General features: G+C 50.8%; 1 protein-coding gene across 1 annotated transcript in view; it reads right to left on the bottom strand.

Annotated features, from left to right (window-relative positions):
- Positions 1–2,946, bottom strand: part of Podxl (podocalyxin like) — a 71,161-nt gene extending 68,215 nt beyond the window's left edge. Inside the window, exon 1 of the mRNA XM_071607417.1 lies at positions 2,914–2,946. Coding sequence (XP_071463518.1) covers positions 2,914–2,946 — 33 coding nt within the window. The remainder of the gene's footprint in view (positions 1–2,913) is intronic.
- Between the last annotated feature and the right edge of the window lie 16,090 nt (positions 2,947–19,036).

Below are 19,036 nucleotides of genomic sequence, written 5' to 3'. Positions count from 1 at the left end.
CCACTGAAAGGATGGTCCTTTTATTCTAAGATCAGGTTCTGAAATGAAGAAAAAGAAAAATGTGAATTTTCCATACTGCATAGAGTTGTCCTCTATTATGGGACTCCCCTCCTCCTCCTTTCTTACTGTTAAACATGGTTGCACATGGCAACAACGGGGTGATTGAAGAAGGTATCTGTCTGATAAAACAAAAGCTGGCAGTCCTGTGTTAGTCTTCCAAACACAAATGAACGTCATGGCTGTGGTTTGTGTTTGTGAATTTCACACATCCAGGAGCCCTGCCCTGAGGAGCAAGGCAGATATAAGAAAGTCCTTGCCCTCAGGCAGCTTATGACACAGTTGGAGGACCATAGACCCAGGATGTGACCATTCTAAGACCTCCAGGGATTCTGTGAAAACATGAGTGGCAGAAGTTTGCTATGCATCTCAAAGGGGGGGCTGGTCTGCCGCATTTGCCTGATCTATAGTAAGTGCTCAGTTAATGCCGGCTGAATAAACTGGGCACAGTGGCACACACCTGTCATCCCAGTGACCCAGAAGGCCGAGGCAGGAGGATCAACAAGTTCCAGGCCAGCCTTGGCAACTTAGTGAGACAATGTCTCAAAAAAAAAAAAAAAGGCTGGGAATATTACTCATTTGGCAGAGTACTTGCCTTGGATGCACAAGGTCCTGGGTTCAATCCCCAGCACCACAAAAATAAATAAGTAAGTAAGCAAGTAAATAAATAAATACAAAATAAAAAGAGCTGGGGATATAGCTCAGTGGTGAGGCGCCTCTGGGTTCAATCTCTGATATCAAAATAAATAAATAAATGAATGACCACCAGCGGGCATGGAGGAGGTCTAACAAAACTGGGAGTTGAAGGGAGACGTCTTGATGAAGCGTGGAGGCCCAAAGAGCAGGCTTGTGTGGGAGCTCCTAGGGACCGTATCTGTAAGAGTCACGGGATGTGATGTTGAAAGTGGAGGTGACAGATGAATGTGTTCAGACTTGATGCAGCCAGAAGCAGGGAGCCATGGAACATTCTTGAGCAGGGACGCGCCAGGTGAAATGACAGCTGAAGTCTACTCTGGCTGCCGTGTGTAGAGGCCGAGAACCCCAGAGCCCAGGTGAAAGGCTGTCAGAGGACTCCTCTGAGGACTCCACCTGGAAGGGCAGAAGGCCTGGGCTTGGGAGTGGTGCTGCAGGGAGACCCTGTCGGGATGCGAAGGCTCTGGTGAAGAGGGGAGCCCCGGGAGGGGGCTGGGCCTTCCCAGGAGGTCTCCAACTTGGATTCTTGTGTGTGTGTGTGTGTGTGTGTGTGGTGCTGCGGATTGAACCCAGGGCCGTGTGCATGTGAGGCGAGCACCCTACCAACTATATCCCCAGCCCCTGGATCTGTCTTAAAGGAGCAGGACCTCCAGGGCTGAGCTGGCACTGTCCCTGAAGGGGGCTGGCCGTCAGGCAGGCAGGCCCCTCCACTCCACAGTTCAGATAACCCCAGGCTATTTCAGGAAGAAAGCTTAAGAAGATAAAGAGGCCAAGCCAGCAGACGCACAGATAACCTGCCCTTATCCCTGAGGAAAGGCAGAGGGACCTTTGGGGACAGGAAGGTGCTGAAGTGCCTCAGAGGGAGGGTGGGAAGGGGTGGAGCAGGCCCTGGGGAGGAGCAGTGTGTGCGCCTGCCCAGTCATGGCTGGCCGGAGTCCTGTGACTCCAGTGGACGATGAGGACCAGAGTTCCCTCAAGTCACCCTACTCGGGGAGCCCTGAACCTTATTTGGGGTCTGAATGCCCAAGAATGGCACCAAAGCCCCGAGGCCTTTGTGTTTTGCTCTTTCAGGTGTCTCACGGGTGGGGCAGGTATAGGGCGTATGGTACAGGTGATGTGTGTGCAGGTGTGTGTGGGTCAGAGTGTGTGTGTGTGGTATGTGGGGTTAGTGTGTGGTGTACTGTATGTGGTGTATGGTGTATGTTGAGTATCTTGTGTATTGTGTGTTGTGTTGTGTGTGTTGTGTGGGTGTGTTGTGTGTTTTGTGGTATGTTGTGTGTAGTGTGTGGTGTGCTGTATGTGTGTATGGTGTATGTTGAGTATGTGTAGTGTGTGTTGTGTTGTGTGTTTTGTGGTATGTTGTATGTAGTGTGTGGTATACTGTATGTGGTGTATGGTGTATGTTGAGTATCTTGTGTTGTGTGTGTTGTGTGTTTTGTGGTATGTTGTATGTAGTGTGTGGTATACTGTATGTGGTGTATGGTGTATGTTGAGTATCTTGTGTAGTGTGTGTTGTGTGTTTCGTGGTGTGTTGTGTGTCTGCTGTATAGTGGAGCAGAGCCACAGGCGTCTCAGGCTTTGGACCCAGCTCCCACCTGCGTCTCTCTTGGAAGTGGAGCTGGCCTCTCTGGCCGGCCCAGAACACCTGGGGACCAGGTTCCCTCAGATCTTGGTCCCCACACCTCAGGCCCTGCCTGTCCCCTCAGGCAGGCCGTGTTTCCTGTGTCTGGGTCTCCATTTGCTTGACTTGCTCTCTGGGGAGGCCCTGCCCATCCTCTCCACCTTTAGAAAGCGACTCTGTCCTGGAAGGCTGGTCCCCGGCTCTTGTGCTGGCCAACTCCCTGCCCTGGTCCTCCCCTGGATCACCTCTCCGAGCTTCCTGTACACTGTGTGCACCCCCATCCATCCCAGGGTGAGCCCAGGGGGCTCGGGTGTGGCTGGGTGCTGTGCTATCACAGCCGAGACTCCCAGGGAGCAGGGGCAGGGGCCTGGCGCGGCTCTGACCTCTCTCCTAGGAGCTTGTCTGGGACAGTTGGGGAGTTTCACTCTGAGGACAGGCCTCACCTCAAGTCTTGGCTGCTGTGGGCATTTCCCATCATACCCTCAGGACCACACCTGGTCCTGTGCCTCAGTCCTGACCTTCCTGAGGCCTGTGCCACTCACCTGCTCCAGGCTAAACCACACCCACACCCCCATCACGACTTCTCTGTTCCTTCTTTGTCGTCACCATGTCCTTACAGTTTTTATTGGGTTTTTATTTTCCCCTGATTAGACTACAATAATAACAGCAAATATTTATAAAGCAGTTTTTAGACTCAGGGTCAGAGGTTGAATCTATGAAACCCCTCAAAAGAGCACTGGCCTCCAACTGCAGACCCCGCCAGGGAAAAGCTGCAGTGAGCATCCAGGTCGAGGGCCCCATGGACCTGGGAGAGCATTTCTTGATACTCAGCAGCCAAAAAGCTCCTTTGAGCCTGAGGACTGTCACAGAATGCCCAGAAGGGATATGCCACTAGTGTCCCCAGCATGCATTTCTCTGGCTACTGGCCTCTGAGCCTTCCTCACATGCTCTCGATAGCTGTCTAATCTAGTCTCATCTCCCCCAGCCCCAGTACTGGGAATTGAACCCAGGGGCACTTAACTATGCAGCTACATCCTGGCCCTTTTTAATTTTGTTTTGAGACAGGGTCTCACTAAGTTGCCCAGGTTGGCCTTGAACTTTCGATCTCCCTGCCTTAGCCTCCTGAGTAGCTGGGACTACAGGGGTACACCTCACACCGTGCCAATCTATTCCATCTTTTCCCCCTTTTCTGTTGGATTAGTATCCTCTACTTGTTGATATCTTAGAGTCCATTGTATATTCTAGATATCAAAATATTTGAAGTGATAGAATAAATTTTACATTGGTTTTAGATCCGGTTTCTCCCATTTCATATCTAGCTACTAATTTTGTTCACGGTATCTTTCACTGGCAATAAATCCTTTAATTAATTAATTAATTAATTAACGTTTAATTTATTGCAGTGCTGGGGCTCAAACCCAGGGCTTCATGAATGCTGGAATGGCATGCTACCAGTGAGCTATAAACCAGCCTGACACTCAATCTTTTAAACAATGGCAAGTGCTTTTGAAGTTTTTTTTTTTTTTTTGTACCTATTCGAAACTTTAAAGGTTTTTTAAAAAATATGTATATTTTTAAAATATATATATATATATATAATATATAAATATGTAAATATATATATATATTTGTAGATGGACACAATACCTTTATTTTTATGTGGTGCTGAGGATTGAATCCAATGCCTCACATGTGCCAGGCGAGTGCTCTACCACTGAGCCACAACCTCAGCCCCTGTTTTTGAAGTTTTAAACTGCCTTCTAATTCCTAAGCCACACAAAATATTCTCTTACATTTTTTTTTTCTTTTTCTTGTGGTACTGGGGATTGAACCCAGGGCGCTTAACCACTAAACCACATGCCCAGCCCTTTTTAATTTTTTTTTTTTTTTGAGACAAGAGTCTCAGTGAGTTACTTAGAGCTTCACTAAGTGGCTGAGGCTGGCTTTGAACTCCCAATCTTCCTGCCTCAGGCTCCCAAGCCTGGCCTGCATTTTCTTGTATTAGCTTTACATTTTTGCCTGTTTATTTTCCAAAATGACAGATATTCTGTATAGAGCTCTGCAGACACGGGCGTAGCAGGCAAAGACTGTTTTAGATACTGCCTGCATTAACTCACATGATCCTTCTCATAATGGTGCTGTGAGTGATTGCTGTTCCTGTACCCCTGATACCAGGAGGAAGCAGAGATGCAGGCAGGTTGAGCAACTTCTCCAGGGTCACACAGGTAAATGAGTTGAAGAGTCAGGAGTCTGGCTCCAGGCTTGTGCTGACCATATTTGCTAAGGATCTCTTCAGCTGACTTTCACAACAACCCTCTGATGAGATGAGATGAGATGAGATGAGATGAGATGAGATGAGATGAGATGTGGCCTTTGACCCAGCTCACCCGCCTGGCCAGTGGCAAAGGCAGTTCAGACCCTGAGTCTCTGCAGTGCCCTTAGCCTCAGCTCTTACAGGAAAAGAACTCCCGAGAGCTGCATGGACCTGGACCCAGGCAGTTCATCTGGGCAAGTGATTCCACAGAGCAGGAGCAGGGGACTGTCCGAGTGATGGAAAAAGAGGGTGAGCCGTCCCTGAGCCAATTCAAGGATGAGTTTTCAGTCCACTTGGCTGCTCTGAGCAGCCAGGGCGTGGATCCTGGGAAGAGTGGAAGGGAACAGCACCAACTCCATCCCGCATTGGCCAGGCGTTGTCCCATCCCATGTGTGAATGCCCAGAGGGCCCTCCTCTTCACAGGGGAGCCCTGGGGCAGAGCCAGTGGGCTGCAGGTGCAGCAGAGGGTGGGTGCTCTCAGATGACCTCTGGGCAAAACGGGGTGAGAGCAGGAGGGGCCCGAGGCCCTACCTGGTGTATCACACTTGGTCTCCTGAAGTTTCTCTTCCCACGCGTTTGGCTCACATCTCAGGCAGACAGCTGGCGCTGGCAGGGGGACACTTTGGTTTCTCCCCCCACACAGAGCCCAGCACTGGGAAGAAGCACCTGTTCTGATAATAACAACGGCTGCACTTCACGGAGATCTTTAGGCCCCAGGCACCAGGGTGGGTTCTCTGTGGCTACCATGGCCTTGAATCCTGGCTTGCACCTGTTCTAACAACTTTAGGGTGGGAACAGTGAGGTTAGGAGATTAGGGACTCAGGGCAGCAGAGTTAAAAACCAGAACGCAGCTGGAGCGTACGAGGCCCCAGAGCTGCCTTCTTACAGGTTGAACTGGGGAGATCCCTGGGTCTGGCAGAGGGCTTTTTTTTTTTTTTTTTTAAATACTGGGATTGAAGTCAGGGGTGTTCTACCACTGAGCTGCATCCCCAGAACCTTTTAATTCCTCATTTCGAGATAGGGTCCTGTGAAGTCGCTGAGGCTGGCCTGGAACTTGTGATCCTCCTGCCGCAGCCCTCTGAGTCACTGGAATTACAGGCGCGTGCCACCATACCTGGCTTCAGGCAGCGGAAACAGCTGGAGCCTTCTGCCCCAGGGCTCCTCTCTGACCAGGATGGGCCTCTGGACATTCACAGATGGCAGTGGGAATGACCCTTGGCCAATGCTGGGTGGGAGCTGGAGAATCGATGCTGACCCTTCCACTCTTCCCAGGATGATTCTGAGCCCTGTTCTCTGTCCTCCTCGGAGAACACCAGCCCTGGCTGCTCAAAGCAGCTAGTGGCCAGAAAATGCATCCTTGGACTGGCTTGGGGTTGGCTTGCCCTCCTTTCCTACCCCTCTATCCAGTCCCCTACTCCTGCTCTTTGGGACCATGTGCCCAAATGAAGGGCCTGGGTCCAGGTTTCCCTCTCGGGGGTTCTTTCCCAGCTGGTCAGAGGCGGGAAAGCCACACTCGCTTAAGGATGAGCAGTTTGGCCAGGTGTGGAAACTTGTGAGAGGGCCTCAGGAGAGTGGCTGCCTTGTTTGGGGCACCAGAGGGGAGGGGGCTACAGCAGGGAGGGGCGTGTCCTTCCACAGTGCTGGCCTTAAAAAAGCCCCTGTCACACTGCAGCTCCCTGGAGGCCAGAGATGTCCGCTTATTCTTTGTGTTGGGAGAGGCATATGGAGTGCCTTCACCCCACCCTGGTTCTGTTATGGGGTGTGTCACCTTCGTCATGCACATGGAGGACGGGAAGATAAAGCCTGGTGTCTGACAGGATGAGGACTACCCACCAGATCTACCCTCTCACCCCTTTGTCATCACTTCCTTATAAGAGCTGCAAAATCCTGGGGGCAGAGAAGGGCAGCTCTCCCTGTGGCTTCCTGGAAGCTGCACCCCACCCAGGCCTGCGCAACTCAATGGCAGCCGGCATGGAAGAAAAGGGGATCCCTGGAGCCAGGGCCAGAGAGCAGCAGAACTGATCCTTGTTCTCCCTCCTGCATAGCCCTCTTCTGACTTTGGCAATTATCTGTCTGCAAGTACCAGGCCTTGTGTTGGCCTTAAGCCTGACTCCTGGCTCCTTCTCCAAGATGTAGGAGGTGAACAGGCAGCTGTATAGATTTGTCCTCTCTCTCTCTCTCTCTCTCTCTCCACATACACTCATTTACATACATACACATCTACATAAATATTGACATGTATACTCACACAAAATCCCATGTGTATTTGAATATCTATTTTTTCAAAGAAAGAACCATACAATCTCCATTCCTCTAAAAAAAAAAAAAAAAATTCTCCCTTGCCTCAGAAATATGGCCACCCTTCCAAGTAGGTATTCCACATGCACTCAACTCATTCTTCTCAATGGCTGCTAAATATTTTATTATGTGAATATGCTGTGGTGTGTGTGTGTGTGTTTTTTTTTTGGTTGGGGGGTACCCAGGGATTGAATGCAGGGGCACTAGGTCACTGAGCCACATACCCAGTCCTATTTGTCTCACTGAGTTGCTTAGTGCCTCACTTTTGCTGAGGCTGGCTTTGAACTTGTGATCCTCCTGCCTCAGCCTCCAGAGCTACTGGGATTACAGGCGTGCTCCAGCATGCTCGGCTATGCTGTGATTTTTTTTTTTTTTTTAATAATTCTCTTCCCATTTTTATTCTTTCCTTATTTTCTGGTGTGTGTGTGTGTGTGTGTGTGTGTGTGTGTGTGTGTGTGGCAGTGCTGGGGATTGAACCTTGGTGATACTAGGCGAATGCTTCACCAGTGAGCTGCACCCCCAGCCTCCCCATTGTTCCCTGAGGTCTTGTCATGGACACAGCTCTGTCGTGGGTACCAGAATTCACATCCTGTTAAAGGAGACAGGAAATAGACAAGTAATTAAGTAGATAAGCAGGAGCATTATGGATAGTGTGAGAAAAATAAAGCAGGGAGGGATGTGGGCTTCAGAGTCATTATGGAGGTGACATTTGACAACTCAAACTTGAACTTCTGGGTAATATGTAGGATGCATATTTGGGTTGTGTCCAGTTTCGTATTAGGATACACACACAATGGCATCTCTAAGCCCATGGGATGCAGATGTGGAGATGACTGCGGCTCTGATCTCAGATGGGTGAGCCTGGTGACAACAGTCCTCCCCCTCCCCCTGCATCCCAGGAAGCGGGCTGCTGTGGGATGGATGCGCAGGTGGAAAGTCCTGTGTGTGAGTCATTTCTACAGCCCAGGGGGCATGATAGGGCACTGGATCAGGCCCAGCCCTCACATGGTAGCCTTAAGACCACTACTTGGATAAAGTTACAGGGCATTTCTTGCTTGTCAAGCAGAAGAAGATGCCTTCTGGATGGGTGGTGCACATATGAAATCCCAGGGACTTGGGAGGCTGAGGCAGGGAGATCACAGATTGGGCAACTTAGCAAGAGACACTTGTGCCAAAGTTAAACAAGTTTAAAAGGTACAGGGATGTAGCTCAGTGGTAGAGCCCACTCGATTCAAACCTCAATTCCACAAAAGAGTAAAACGAATGAAAGAGCTGGGCACTTGGGGCACGCCTGTAATCAACAGCTTGGAGGCTGAGGCAGGAGGATCGTGAGTTCAAAGCCAGCCTCAGCAAAAGCAAGGCCCTAAGCAACTCAGTGAGACCCTGTATCTAAATAAAATCCAAAAAGTACTCCCCCATTCCCACCCCTAGGAAAGAGAGAGAGAGAGAGAGAGAGAGAGAGAGAGAGAGAGAGAGAGAGAATGCAGCTCTGCCCCAGGCCTGCATTTTGTCCAGAACTCCGGTGAGGCCTGCGTATCTGTCGGTTCTGTTTGTTTGTGTTCTAGGGATTGAACCCAGGGCTTTGCAAATTCCAGGCTGAGCTACTACCCCAGCCCTTCTTAAGAGTTTTTATTTGGAGACAGGATCTTGTAAAAAAATAATAGAGAGGAGACAGAGGTGTAGAGGCAGGAAAGGTGGCAGAGGGAGCCATGAAGTCATCAGGGACCCCAATCCCAAACACGAACTCCTACAGGATGCCAAGTTACTGAGGTTGGCCTCCAATTTGTGATCCTTCTTCCTCAGTTTCCCAAATAGTTTGAGATTGTGGGTGTATACCACAGTACCTGGCTATGCCTGTGGTTTAGACCTTGTCTCTGTCCCTTTTAACTCCTGAAAATCTGTCAACACCTCTCTAGTGTCAAAGCGGACTATCAAAGTAAGGTGGCAGGATCCCACACCAAAACAAACTGATCCAGTTGGCTTAAGGATGGATTCTTGATGTGTTTGTTTTTTAACATTGATTCTCTGTGATGATGATGATGATAATAATGAGGGTGCTGATAATGAAAGGAGGTGACATTAGATACTGTTGTGGGTTAGATTGTGCCCTCCCCACCGCATTCTCCAAAAAGGTATATTCCAGTCTTAACCCTTCCCCTTCTACCTGCAAATATGACCTTACTTGGAAATAGGATCTTCATGGATGTCATCAACTTAAGACAAGGTCATTAGCAAAAAGTCCTATCCCAATGACTCATATCTTTATAGAAGAAGACAGGAACAAGGACACAGGCACAGGGAGAAGGCCAGGTGATGATGGAGGAGACACTGGAGTGTGGGTGTCACAGCCCAGGAATGCTGAGCGGCCAGGAACTAGGACAGGGGTGCGGAGCAGATTCTCTCCCTGAGCCCCAACAAAGGAACCAGCCCTACTGACACCTCCACTTCAGATTTCTGAAGCCGAACTTGTTCCAACAACTCTAGCAAAGGAGTCCAGCTTCTTTCCTCTCTGACAGCACTTCCCCAGGCCTCAACCTCTGAAGGCAGGATCTAAGAGGCATTTTCTTTTTTGTGTGTGTGCACCAGGGATAGAACCCAGGGACGCTTAACCACTGACCACATCCCCGGCCCTTTTTTTATTTTTCATTTTGATACAGGGTCTTGCTAAGTTTCTTAGGGCCTTGCTAAGTTGCTGAGGCTGGCCTTGAACTTGTGATCCTTCTGCCTGGGCCTCCGAGTCGTCCCTGAGATTCCAGGTGAGTGCCACCACACCTGGCCTGACATGCTGCATGTCCTTCAAGCTCCCAGGAGAGGCCTTAACTATTGGCCCTGGGGCCATACTGTGGGTAGCAAAGGGCCTGAGGGGTCTCTCCCTTGCAGACCTCTGCCCTGCGGGAGGCCCTCACATCTGTCACGTGGAGAATGGCAAGCGCTTCTCACTTCCCGGGTCCTCCTTTACCTTTGTGATTTCAAGAACCAACCGAGTGATGCAGATTTGTGCATCACGTCCCACTTAGGTGGTCCCAGCTGTGATGTCCCCTCTCTTTTCTCAGCATCCATTAGTATTCCAGCGAGCCAACCTCCTGACGTGGAGACGTGGACGCACTGGAGGAGCGAGAGGAAACAGAGCAAAGGAGGCCGCAAACACATCAGAGCACAAAACACACACATTCGGCCCAAAGACCCTCACTCCTGGACCCCGTCCAGACCTGTCCCTCTATTACTTTTGTTCTCTTTCCTCTTTAACTAGATCTTGCCTGAAACAGCCTGGGCGTTGCTAAGGTAACGCCTCAGAGTCTCCCTGAACACATCATTGTTTAATTCCAGCCACGGCAGCCGGGAGGAATTTGCTATTTGTTTAAGAGATGAAAGCCCCAAACTTCCACACATTCTTCTCCGATTTCTTTCCCCTTCTACTAGATGGGCCCGCCAGAGCAGAGCACATTGGGTGGAGGGGACTCAGGGGACCCTCCCAAAAATATCGGGTGGTTATGGAGGAATGATCCTTTGTTATGGTTTGGATGTGAGGTATCCCCCAAAAGCTCACGTGTGAGAAAATGCAAGAAGGTTTAGAGAAGAAATGATTGGGTTACCAGAGCCTGAACCCAATCAGTGAATGAATCACCGGATGGGATTAACTGAGTGGTAACTGAGGGCAGGAGGGGTGTGGATGGAGGAGGTGGGCATTGGGGCGTGGCTTTGGGGTACAGAGTGTGGAGACCTCTCTCTCTCTCTCTCTCCCTCCCTCTCTCCTTCTCTCTCTCCTTCCTGATTATCATGTGAGCTGCTTCCCTCTGCCCCACTCTTCCACCATGATGTTCAGCCTCACCTCCAGCCCCAAGGAGTAGAATCTGCTGTCTGTGGATGGAGACCTCTGAAACTGTGAACCCTCAAATAAACTTCTCCTCCTCTACCGTTTTTCTAGTTGGGTCCTTTAGTCGCAGCAGTAAAGCTGGCTAAAAGATCCTTGCTTCCCAAGGATCAAGGGTCCTTCTGAGTGGGGATGAGGAAAGGCTTACCCCCATGGGAAGGACTGGGGAGGATGTGATGGGAGAGAAAAGCCTCTTGCTGATGTCCCCCCAGCTGTATGTGGTGAATCGACCTAAACCGCCTCGCTGTCCCCCACCTCAGTTTCCCTTACTAGTGGAAGGGTAGCAGAGACCCTGCTGAGCACAATCCTGGCCTCTGTGGAGAACACAGAAGAACGGGCTCTGGAAAGTAGGGTCATCTTCCAAGGGACACGGGGGAAAGCCACTCAGCCATGAGGAGCAGAGGTCATCCAAGAGCTGGACTCAGGGAGAATGGGGTGTGGTTTGGGGGAGAGGAGGACTTCCAGGGATTCATACAGAGGCCTGGTAAGGAGTGCCGTGGAAACCCATGGTGCACCAGAGTGCCCAGAGACTGGGGGTCCAAGGCGCACAGTGACAGAGGTCCCGGGGCTGTCCACTCCCTGGAATCGACTTCTTGTTGCAGGAGAACACGCCTCTCACCATGTGGCTGCACCCCTGGGTCCCTGCTATACTCACTGAACCATCCCTTCTCTCACTGATGACCACCTGGCTCCCTTCTGTGTTGCATCTGGAAGAATTTGTCTTAGTACTTAGCAGCTCCTGGGCCAGGCTACCTCACAGTTCACCTGTTCATCTCATGGGAGGAGAGGAGGTGCTGTGGCTGGGGGAGTCAATACTCTCTCTCTCTCTCTTTTGTACTGGGGATTGAACTCCGAGGCACTCAACCACTGAGCCCCACCCCAGTCCTATTTTGTATTTTATAGAGACAGGGTCTCACTGAGTTGCTAAGCGCCTTGCCATTGCTGAGGTTGCCTTTGAACTCACCATCCTCCTGTCTCAGCCCCCTGAGCCCCTGGGATTACGGGTGTGTGCCATCACGCCCGGCAATATAATCTCTTTATATAGGAAATCATGTCCCTTTAACTTAAAACCAAAAACTAGCACCAAAAAAGCAGGAGTCCCCTGAGGGACTGAGCATCACTTTTCTCCTCTGAAACAGAAGGGCCGGCCCTGAAGACCTCTGGGGTTCCCTCCAGGCCAGCAGCGTAGGACACAAGTGTGCTGCCCACATCCTCCTGCAGGACTCCTGAGGACTCCCCAGAGGCCTTGCAATAAGTGACTGGTGCCCTGGCAACTCATTTGCCAAGGCCACTGCCCTTTAACTTAGGTCAGTTTTCTTTCTACCTCTTGGAGGGTTCTAGAGCTGGGATAGGGACAAAACTAGTTACAGGGGTCTTTGAGGGGGTTTGAGAGAAGGTATTGAGGAACTGTCAACAAATTTTTGCTTCTTTTGCCGTAGGATATTTTTCTTCCTTTTGATTGAGGAAGACTTCACTTCGGTGACAAAGGGGACAGGGTGACTCAGGGGACCCCCTTCTCAGTACTACTAAATACAATGGAAGCTGGGCATCGTGGCACCTGCCTGTAATCCCAGCAACTCAGGGAGGCCCAGACAGGAGGACTGTGAATTCAAGGACAGCTTCAGCAATTTAGTGAGGCCCTAAGCAACTTAATGAGAACTCTTCTCAAAATAAAAAGGGCTGGGGATGTGGCTCAAGGGTTAAGAGCCCCTGGGTTCAACTCTCAGTACCCACCCCCCAACAAAAAAGGGAAAACACCTGGCCTTCAGAGTGTAGGTGATCTCGAGGCCCAGAGCAGGAAGGGCCTTGAAGCGATAAAGTCCACAGACAGAGGAATAGGGCCTCCTCATCTTGGACGTTTTGTGAATCAGTTGGCTTGGGTGCAAGGTGGCATGTGGTGGGATAGGGGCAAGCTATTCATGGGGGACGCAGAAGGACCCATATCTTAAATTAGTAACAGAGGGATCGGCATTCGTAATAGCTGCGAAAGCCTTGCTGGACAGACAGGGTGTGAAGTGTGCAATTTCTGGGCAAAGGGGAATTCTGGGCAACCTCTTTATTTTTGTTTATTTACGTATTTCTCTCTTTATTTTTGAGGTGCTGAGTTTGTAGCCCAGGGCCTCACACGTCACAGCACATGCTGCACCACTGAACTACATCCCCAGTGCCTGGCTCACCTCTTGATGGAACTCAGTCATGGTGTCCCTGTCCCTTATTAACATGCTTACACTGAACGTGCTGAGATCGGGTTGCCTTCCGGAGGAAGTGGGAGGACGGGGCCACACTCTCCCCTGTCTGCACTGGGAGATAGAAGGAGCGCAGCTTGAGGTCCACAGGGTTGGCTTGGAACCTTGCAGAGCCCTCAGGCCCAGGTGTCCTGGAACCCCCACCTGCACACAGGTGCCTTGGAGCTCTTCCCAGCCCAGGGAGGGCCAAGGGCAGCTCTTCTCCAAAGGGGCATCGTATTTACAGCCCTAAGGACTTTGGGCCAGAGGACAGAGGAGAATGAGGAGGAAAAAAAAAAAAAAAAGCAGCCTAAGTCCCTGCCACCCTCCACCCCCCAAACAGCTCAGTTTGTCATTGAGATGAAAAAGGAGCCCTGGAATCCCAGGGCTTTGCTGGGATCTTCCTTTTGAATGCAAAGGAGATATGCGGGAACTCTCAGCTGAGAGAAGCGGGTCTCCATCTCAATGCCCAAAGACAAAGGACAAAAATGTCAGGAATTTCCAAAGTGCCTCCTTCAGACAGCATCTCCCCCAGCCTCTGGCCCTGCTCCACAGGCGCTGCGGATGGGAATGGTGGCTTTCTTCTCTGCCTGTCCTGGCCTGCTGCCCCCTTGATAAAAGCTTGTATCTATAGAGGAACGAAATTAGGAACCTCCCTGTTCAGCCCTTGTACTTGTCTTTGTGTAAGGAGATACTTCTATGAACCCAGTGGTCTATGGGGCCATGTGCGTGGCTCTTCTGGTCCCTGCCAGGGACCTTTGCATGAACAGAAGATATTCTTGTTTGCTTACCTCCGCAACAACAGGCAGTGGGTGGCAGGTGGAGAAGCACCCAGCCCCTCCAGGGCAGGGGGAACTTGCACTCTCTGAGGAAGGCCTTTAAGAGGAACCTCCTTTGGCTCAGAATTCTTTTTTTTTCTCCTTTTCCATTGGAAGCTAAAGAAAAGAGAGGCGTAATGGTGCACGCCTATAATCTCAGCGAATCAGGCCAGCCTCAGCAATTTAGTGAGATCCTAAGCAACTTCAAGACTCTGTTTCAAAATAAAGAAAAAATAATAAGGGCTGGGGTTGTGGCTCAGCAGTAGAGTGCTCGCCCAGCACATGCGAGGCCCTGGGTTCGACCCTCAGCACCGCATAAAAATAAGTAAATAAAATAAAGGTATTGTGTCCAACTGCAACCAAAAAATAAATATTTAAAAATAAAATAGGGGCTGGGGATGAAGCTCAGTACTAGAGTGCTTGCCTTGCATGCACAAGGCCCTGGGTTTGATCCCCAGCACCATTAAATAATAATAAACAACAAATAAATAAATAGAAGACACAGGTGCCTTTGAGCTCTTTGTGCTCAAAGGCATGTGTGCTGGGAGCTGGTGTGGTGGCCCACCTCTGTCATCCCAGCAGCTTGGGAGGCCGAGGTAGGAGGATGGTGAGTTCAAAGCCAGCTTCAGCAACTTAATGAGGCACTTAGCAACTCAGTGAGACCCTGTCTCTAAATAAAATATGAAAAAAAAAGGCTGGGGATGTGGCTAAGTGGTTATGCGCCCCCATGTTCAACCCCCAGTACCAATAAATAAATAAATAAATAAATAAAATAAAAGAAAAGGAAAAAAAGAATGAAGAAAGAAAGAAAAGAGAAAGTGAACTTTCATTGTTTCATTAGGAATGAAGACAGCATGGGCTGGGGACATAGCTCAGTTGGTAGAGTGCTTGCCTCACATGCACAAGGCCCTGGGTTCCATCCCCAGCACCAGGAAGAAAAAAAAAAAGAAGAAGAAGAAAGCAACTGGGAAAATGGGTGGGCTCCTCCCTTTGAGACATCCTGGGAAACAGGGACAGTGGCTCCTGGCAGTCTGGGCAAGCGTCCCTTGGCCCTGGCTTTGCCTGTCTGTTTAATTCCCCTCCCCTCCTGTCTCAGCAGGATCTGGGATCTGGGACAACCCAGAGCTGCTCCAGGCAGCGTCCCCCATTGCCTGCCTGAGCACTCCGGCTGACAGAGTACCTTCCCTGAAGCATGGGTTTAGTCCCACCATTGCCAACTCCAGAACCCGCAGTCGGACCCTCAGGCCCCCCAGTCTGGCTCCACAGCAGCATGGTGCCCCTGCTTGCTCCCAGGCTCTGCCCCGGCCCCTCACCGCCCTTCAACATGACTGTCCGGTGCCATGTCTCTCATTTGTTCCTTCTCCCCGTCCCGTTGAAACGGGGCATCTCACAAACCCCGTGTTCCTCCCTCACTCCCCCTTTCCTCATCCAGCGTGTGCGTGTGGCTTTTGCTCTAGGGAGCTTCTCTGACCAACCTTCCCCCTCTTGGTGTCAGGCCCATCTGGACTCAGAACCCCGTGCTTCTTGTTAGTTGCTAACCCTTGGGCAAGTGAGGGACCTTTGAGCCTCTTTCTTCTCATCTGCAAAATGCCTATGATTTTATGATCTAGTGAGATAATGACAGGATTGTGGTAGACACCCAAGACTCAACGTCTTCTCTCTTTTTTTTGGGTTGGGGGAGTACTGGGGATTGAACTCAGGAACTCTTGACCACTGAGCCACACCCCCAGCCCTATTTTGTATTTTATTTAGAGACAGGGTCTCACTGAGTTGCTTAGTGCCTCACCATTGCTGAGGGCTGGCTTTGAACTCCTCGAGATCTCCTGTCTCAGCCTCCGGAGCTGCTGCGATTACAGGCCCACACCACCATGCCTGGCTATTTGTGGGAAAATTTCTGCAAAACAGGCAGGCTTGAAGTTCACAGTGCTGTCGAGACATTATAGTTATCTTGCTATGCTCAGAATCCTGTATCCCTGAGAGCCAGTGTCTGAGATTCGTGGTCAAAAACTGATAACTCTGCACTTCTGCACAAGGTGACCATGGGCTGGTGTCACATAGCAACTGGGCAGTGTTAACCTGTACTTTTGTACAGGAGAATCCCAGTGCAAGCACACCACAACCATGAGGCAATCAGACACCTTGGTCCACTTCACTGCTCCCCACACATTCAGTGGGAGTTTTTGCTTTGAAACTGTTGAATATATCTCAGGCTTGTATTGATTTGTAACTCAAACAACATGTAGGCTCCTTGAGGTCAGGAGAGACCCTATTCCAGGAGTCCTCAAAGTGAGGACCCCTGACGGGTGGTATCTGTAGCATTTGTTAGGAATGCAGATTCCCAGGCTCTCTGGCTCCTAGTAAACTAGCTTTGGGGTGGGCCCAGCAATCTGTGTGTAAGTAAGCCCTACAGATGCTGCTGCTGCTGCATGTTCAGGGGTAAGAATAAGGGCTTTGTTCTGTTGCTTGAGAAATGAAAGGTCTGATGAACAGCACAGAACTTTCTGAGATGCCTGGGCATCAAAAAGCCAATCATCTAGCTCTCCATACTGACAAGGTCCTTACCAGCTACCCCCATCCTCAGAACTGCCACTCCATTCTGTCCTTAGACACAAAATATCTTTAAGACAGCTCTTCCCCCCCACCCCTTTCAGCTTATCAGAAGAAAACATGCTCTGTTTGCGTGAGTGTCCTGTCTTGACACATCAGGGAAGCCAGGACCTTGGATAATGACAGAAGAGATAAATAGTTTCCCCCCAAGACCTGCGGCTGTCATGGGCTGCCTGGCCCTTGTACTTTGAACTGGTGTCAGGATTTCCCAGAAGGTGACTTGGGTCAGAGGAAGGGAATTCAGTCAGTCTGTGCTTGGCCTTCATGGACACCAAAGGAGGAAGATTCACCCCACACCCAGGCAGCTGACCTCAGGGAGCAGGGGTGGCCTGTGTGGCCAAGAAGGGTGAGCCTGGCATGAATGGAGACCTTGTACTGAAGCCCTTATTGGAGCTGGGAGCCACAACACAAGGGCTTTTCACGAGGCATCTCACAACAGAGATGGCATTGAGCGTGACTGGTGGCTGGCAGGCAGACGCGGGCTTTGGTGGACCCGTGGCATTGCTAGAACAACATTGCTGCTCCTCCTGACCCTGCTTTGACGGGGGGCGGGGGCTCAGAGGTCTCTTCTTGGAGGGAAGACACTTAGAGTCACATTGTGAATGGATAAAGCCTGATGTCCCCCACCCCAGGGGCATTCAAGGCTGTACAGGGGTACAGTAAGTGAGAGAAGGGGTCGCTGTGGGCATGGAAGGGGTAGTGGACAGGGGCATGTTAAAGGCAGAAGGTTGAAGCCATTGGCAAAGCACAACTCCGTGGGGCTGAGGTTGGGAGAGAAGGGTGTGTAACAGGTGCCTCTGCCTGTGGAAGAGGACAGAATCCCAGTGTGTGTCCCTTTAAAGGGTCATTGAGCATGAGAAAGAGCCGCAGATAGACAAGGAACTGTCCAGGGGTGACCAAGGGGTGACATTGCACATGGGGATATGGTGGGTTTATTTATTTCCTGGGGAATATGGTGGGTGTAGTGCTTCCAGAGGAAAAGAGTTTCCCTTGCCCATAGATAACTCTCTCTTATCTACCTACAGCCAACTGTCACCTAACCAAGGTGGTTATCAATGAATTGACCAGACCCCTGGTGGCTTTTTTTGGGGGGTAGGGCACTTAACCATTGAGCCACATCCCTAACCCTTTTTGTGTTTTATTTTGAGACAGGGTCTTGCTAGGTTGACAGAAGAGATAAATAGTTTCCCCCAAGATCTGCGACTGTTATAAATCTCACTAAGTTGCTGCATCTGGCTTTGAACTTGCAATCCTCCTGCCTCAGCCTCCTGAGCTGCTGGGATTAGAGGTGTGTGCCACTCTGCCCAGTTTCCCATTGTGTTTTCTTGTAGAATGGTCAACTGTCCTGGTGGACTTGGGACAAAAGGATTTCCCCGGGGCATGGGATGTGCATGTATGTATATATACATATGTATGCCTGTGTGGTATGTGTCCATGAACATAACACGCACATGCGTGCATGCCCCACGCTCTCCATGCTTACCTCCCATCAGCTCCCGGGAATGTGATCTGATGATCCCCTCCACGGAAGGACTATTTTGTTTTATTTATTTTTGTATGGGCTGCTACATGGAAGGTTCAATCAGTGCTGATCAATGAGCAAATCAGCCCCACCCAGGTGAGAGCATGAGGCAAGACTTCATGGGGAGTGGGGACTAAAACGCTGACTTGGATGTTGCAAGGGAGAGGCTGAGTGGTGACTTTCTGGGTCGGAGAGGTTTGGCACCCCAACCTCAGGCCTGACTTCTTAGTGTTGCTCGACCCACCCCATCCAAGCTCTCCTGTCCCTTGGCAGCCCTGGGGAAGCCCTCCTCAGTGTCTGCTCCTGGGCACAGTTGCTGTCAACAGCCCATGGTGACACTAGGCTCCCCGGAGCTTGGATTGTTCCTAAACTTGTTGAAGGAGGCCCAGGGGAGCTGGGAGCCATCCTGAGGCCTTGTCATTCCCTTCAGAATGACATCGGCCTCACCTTGGGGGCCCTTGGTTTCTAGGGAGAGTGCTGCTGTGTTTCAATCTTTCTCCAGAGACAAACAGATACCCCAACCAGGCCATCTCGGGGCACCATGGTTTGCTGTAATTCCTGGGTCATCCATCTCCCTCCTTCAGAGGCCTCCCCTGGGCCCAGGCCTCTGCCCAGGTCTCTCAAGCTTGGGGCAGAGGAGCAGCATGGAGAGGAGACTGGGGGCCTAGGGGAGGACTCCACCAAGTAGCCGGCAGGGCTGGGGTCCTGGCCACCAGCAGCTTCCTGTTCCTTAACCACCCAGCTCAGGAGGGCAGGTGGAAGCCGCCGTCCACGCTGACGCCAGGACCCCACCTCCAGCCTCTGCAGGCTGCTCTACTCTGGGAACTCTCTCTCCTCTTTCCTTTCCTGCCCTCTTTCCTCTGCTCTCTGCCTCGCCTATAGCAAAGCTTTCTGCTCGCTGTCCGTGCCTGCACCTTCAGGCAGAAGAAGACAACATGGAAGAAGAGGGTCTCCTTTAACCACCCCTCTACCCAGCCCCCAGCTTTGTTTTTCTTTGCAGGACTTAGGAA

The sequence above is a fragment of the Marmota flaviventris genome, chromosome 1, assembly GCF_047511675.1.
Source record: "Marmota flaviventris isolate mMarFla1 chromosome 1, mMarFla1.hap1, whole genome shotgun sequence".
Classification (NCBI taxonomy): Eukaryota; Metazoa; Chordata; class Mammalia; order Rodentia; family Sciuridae; genus Marmota; species Marmota flaviventris.
Note: the sequence above shows the minus strand (reverse complement) of the source record. Positions and strands in the feature narration are given on the sequence as shown.